Source organism: Lupinus angustifolius, chromosome LG13 (genome assembly GCF_001865875.1).
Source record: "Lupinus angustifolius cultivar Tanjil chromosome LG13, LupAngTanjil_v1.0, whole genome shotgun sequence".
NCBI classification, from domain to species: domain Eukaryota; kingdom Viridiplantae; phylum Streptophyta; class Magnoliopsida; order Fabales; family Fabaceae; genus Lupinus; species Lupinus angustifolius.
This window is the reverse complement of record NC_032021.1, coordinates 10,596,076-10,601,255: the sequence shown is the minus strand read 5'-3', so window position 1 is coordinate 10,601,255 and position 5,180 is coordinate 10,596,076. Positions and strand designations below refer to the sequence as shown.

At 28.7% G+C, this 5,180-nt stretch overlaps 1 protein-coding gene across 1 annotated transcript; it reads right to left on the bottom strand.

The window, feature by feature from the left end:
* LOC109325041 lies at positions 591-1,352 on the bottom strand. The gene has a single exon (XM_019557184.1). The coding sequence runs from the start codon at positions 1,268-1,270 to the stop codon at positions 674-676; it is 597 nt and encodes a 198-aa protein (XP_019412729.1). The 5' UTR covers positions 1,271-1,352; the 3' UTR covers positions 591-673.

Sequence of the window (5,180 nt, the reverse complement as noted above, 5' to 3'; positions counted from 1 at the left end):
TAAATTTCACTCATAATGTGACAGAAAGACATGAAATAAAGCAACTTAGCATATTGTATTTAGAGATTTAGGTGTTATATGCCAAAAATTTAATAATTGAATACAAACTAGTTCAATTAGTTTGATCTCTGAATAAAAGCAGTAAAAATGTGCTTCATATACTTGTATTAACATTATTTATTTAAGGAGAAACAAATAACACCCACCAACTCTACGAGAATATTTTATATCGTTAATACACCATCTAGTATTATTATATTATTATGTTAATTATTATTAACCCCTTAATACATAATGAATGGTGGAATTGGTGACTCTATGAGTAATAAATTAATTATTTTTAGGGTGTATAATTATCCATCTAATAAGTATTACTATCATTAATTGAATATTTAATTTTTTAATATATTTGTACTTGAAAAATTCAATATGACCTTATACTATTAACCAACATTGGGTAAGTACACTTTAATAGTTCCTATACATAGATATTAAAATGTTACATCAACTTATGTTTGGAAGGACATACTTGTCTAACATATTGTATTTTCAGAAAGTAATAAACAAAGAAATTAAAGTTTACAAAAAGCAAACTAAATATTTTTTCTCTTTCATAGAACAATATGACACAAGAAGATTATACAGGCACTCATCATGGATCATAGAAAAAGCTTTAAGTGCTTCTTTTTGAGCTTGAGATGTAAACTATAGATTCAGAAACAGCAGAAGTTCTTTTACAAGAAGCATTAAGGTTAATAAAACCAAAACGGTCACTAAAACTCCTTGAAACCTTAGCATCATTCCACAAATTTATACTTTTTCCTTCTTCATGATCATCCTTTGAACATTTGACCATTGCATCAAAGAAAGGATCCCTTTGAGAATTACTTTGTACTGAATTCTTCTTCCGAATCCGGGTTTCGTCATCATGATTGAGCTTTTTACAAGAGTGAATTCTGGTAGTAGGAGGAGGCAATGGTAGGAGTTTAAATGAAGATTCTTGCTTCTTCTTTGAACTTTGTTTTTTGGGAATTCCTGGTAAATGTTCCCAAGAAAATGGCACACCAGAAAATCTATGTGGAGTGGTAGGGCTAAGAAGAGTGTCATCAGCAAAATAGAGTGATCCAAAGGAGGAAGAGGATGGAGAAAATGATGAACAAGAGGAAAATGATGAAGGAGTTCTTTGAGAAGATAAGTACTTGAAGAAGGTTTCACATTGTTTTGGAACAAGCTTGTGATCTTGGTGTCTTTGAGTTGATGAAGAATCCATTGTAATTTGTGTGATGAATGCGGGAAAGGGATCACAAAGATTTTTGTGCTTGTTATTAACTCACCTTTATTTTTATTCTTCTAATTTTCACAATTTATATAAGCATAGAGAGGGAAAAAATATTAGTTTAGTGGTATAAGATTTCATTAGATCTCAAGATAAACTAAAAAATGAAATGTTCGATTCCGAAGAGCGACACTTGTTGGAAATGACAACTATGTTAATTCTTTATTCATAAGGTGGAGGATACTATTAGTTATACACAACCTCTCAATTGTTCTTTCTCCCCTTATAAATCGTCTTCCGACAACTTTCTTTTCGTAGCACTTGAGAATTAATACAAGGAGCCAAAGTGAGAATTTCACGAACTGACACTAGTAGTCAGTATTGTGGGAAAAGAATTGACATAGGTAATCATACTGTGAGAATTCAAAAATTGTCACTAGTAACTATATTATGGGTGTATTTGAGAGCGATTTTTTCTTATTTTATTCATCTATCAATGAATTTAGAGTAAATTACGCTAACACCCCCTGAGTTTTAGTGAAATTACACAAACTACCTCTCACTTTTTTACACCTGCACAAACCTTCCATAATTTTTATATTTTCATTACACTTACACCGACCACCCCTGCATAAGAAATAAGTGTAATCTTTTAAACAAAAAATGTGATAAATACAATTAAGTTAAACAAAACATAATATATTGTATAGACAAGTCTAAATAATATACAAATCAATGTATCTTTATTATTTTTGGTTACAAAATGCATCGACAATTCTAAAGAAATATTGTTTAAAAAAACTATGGGAGGTTTGTGTAGGTGTAGAAAAGTGAGGGGTGATTTGTATAATTTCATTAAAACTCAGGGGTGTCAATGTAATTTACTCATGAATTTAATGTTATTTTAATACATAAGAGAAAAGAGAAGGAAAAAAGAAGAAACTATTAATAACTAACAAAAACGACCCTATAAGCCATAGCATTCAACAAGAGAGGGAATAGAAGGACATAATAGTAAAATCCTTGATATTGGATGTGATATATAAGCTATGCTATCTTATTAAGGAGGCTAATTACTAAGGAGTGGTTATGAAGAAAATCACATGGAGGTGGATGGCTAAGGCATAAGGAATTAAAGATAATACTCAACTTATTTAATTATAATTTTGTCGTTTGGCAGAAAATAGTTGTCTCTCCATGGTTTTAGAACAATAGGCAATTTCTTTTGGTACAATGAGCAATTAAATCCATTGATAAATACACATCACAACATAAATACAGCATAGGCATCAAGTTTGTCAAGGTTACCTTCTAGTCTAATTTCCCATTTCTTCAATAGGAAGGATTAAGCAACATTGTGAAAGGCCAAACTGTATATCAAACTAGAAGATACATTATATTAGGTTTAACTGATTAAACTAGATGATTTTATATATAATTAATAATTATCTATAATATATAAATACAAAATTTTATATAATTAATAATTATATTGACGTATCTTCTCTTCGTCATTTTTCGAATCGAAGTATAATAATGTGAACCATTAGGTAGTAGTCTACTTTTTTTTTTAAAATGTGAACCATTAGGTTTACTTTCGAGTTATTGTGGTTTGACTAGAGACATTAAATTAAGAATGTAAGTTAGAGGCATTTTAAAGTATGTGGTTAAATCGGTCGGACTGTCAGGTATGATTTGATTTTCATAAGAGTGGGATTAAGTAAAGGTTTTGGTAATGAGTGACAATAGGAAATGATAAAAGCATCTACACAAAATATGCAATATATTTCATAATGTAAATTTTTTCCTGTAATTTCTATACCTTTGAGGAAGAAATTAGCTGTCGTATGAAATAATTAAGTAATGTATTTGGTAAAGTGTAGTTTTAGTGATTTATAGTTCTGCGTGTGATTTCGTTTAATCATATGATTTAATTTCCTAGTACAAAATAAGATAAGTCATTCTTTGTCCATCATAACTTCAAACCAAATTTTAAAATTTCAATTTGTTAATCTTTTAGGATTAAGAATAAAAATAAAAAAGTATTGATAAACATTTATTAGAAATTATCTATCAATAATAAGTAGGGATATATGAGAGGACACAATCCCACACTATTGCATGCTTCTAAATTATCTAGGCCATCCATTTTAGATGCGTATAGATATAAATTAAAAAAAATGATTTAGTGTAAGATGAGAGGTGAATGTAAGTAACGTGAAGAAGTTGTTTATAATATTTACTCCTGAAAGTAACTTTATTTGTTGAACTTATCATCAATGAACATAAGTTTTAAAAAATAATAATTATATTCTTGCACTATTCTAAAATCCATTCCACAAAGACCACATCAAAGAAACTTATAATCCTATTGATTTTAATTCATCTTAAAACCAAACATTTCTCATAATAGATATTCTAGGAAACCAATAGCGTAAATACTCTTCATAAATAAGTATATGAACGCTTTTACACCCAAACACAAACTCCTGTGTATATTCTAAATTTATTAAGAGTTTAAAATCTATGTACTGACAGTATAAAATTTTTTACACTGTCAGCACATAATCCACTATTGATTTTTAATAATTTTATTTGAAATTCAATATTAATTAACATATGAATTGTGGGGATTTGCTGACAGTGTAAAAATCACTTACACTGTCAGTGTATACATATTAAATCTATTTATTAATCGCATATTTAAAAATATAAATTTGAAATAAATGTTGTTATTAAGAGTTTTGATTTTGTCATTTTTTAACCTTTGTAAAGAATGTATTAACAAATATAAGGATGCAAAAGCAACTCGAATTTAGATTTTCTTATAGCATTTATTACCATTGAATTGAGAGTCTCAATTCAAGACTGTAATGTTTACTTACTGTAGACTCGTGATGGAATAGCAAGCAACACAAAAAGAAACACTAGAGATTCAATAATTAGAGAGTAGAAAAAAAGCTCATGAGGTGAAAGCACATTTCTTTGGATGTTTTGTATTGAAGCCTAACAAATTGATTGGGAGTTATGATGAAAATGGAATGAGAATGATTAAAGGGTTAAGAATGGGAGGAAGAGAAGTGAAAAGAAGAAAATTCGTGTTGTTTGAGAGTATCAAATTTAGAAGATCAAAAGTAAACTAATAATAATATGAGAATATTTTGTTATTTTTTTTAAAAAATGTAATTAACAATAAGAAATAGACAATAATGTATAGTTATATAATATTACTAAAAATATTTAGCTATTTTAATATTTTTTTCCTCCAAAAACCTCCAAATTGGGGAGAACTTAAAAAATAGACACATGGAGGATTTTGGAAGGTTTGAGAGACCCTCCAAAACTTTCATTTCTCCTTCATCTAACTCTCAAACAAAGGTAAAATTTTCCAAAGTCATCATTTCCCTTCCCTTTCAAAACTTTACTCCCAAACAAAGCCTAAGAGAATGGTGATGGAGCATTTCAAAATTGTTAAGTATGAAATATGGTATCAGGGACTCATAACGTTCTATATTATAGGAGATGATAATCTATTTTTAATGTATTTTTAAGGGTAAAAATATAATTTGTGTAAATTAAGGATATAAATGTTAGTGTAAATCTGACTGGAGAAGAGTGACGGGTTATCAATACATACCTAATAAGAAAATATTCAATGGACATAAATGCAGGAGCAACGCGGTTTTCTTTTTGTATATGAGCTATTTCCTGGTTTTCCATGTTGTTTCTTTCCTTGGTGCTAATGTAATATGTGGTATTTTAGGAATCAGTTTCTTCAATTTATTTATGTTTCAATAACTAGGTAATAATGGATGAGTTGTGGTGAATTTATATTTATGCAAGCAATTAGAGAAGGATATTAAAAAAATATAGACCAAATGATTCAACTTATGCGTCAATAGGC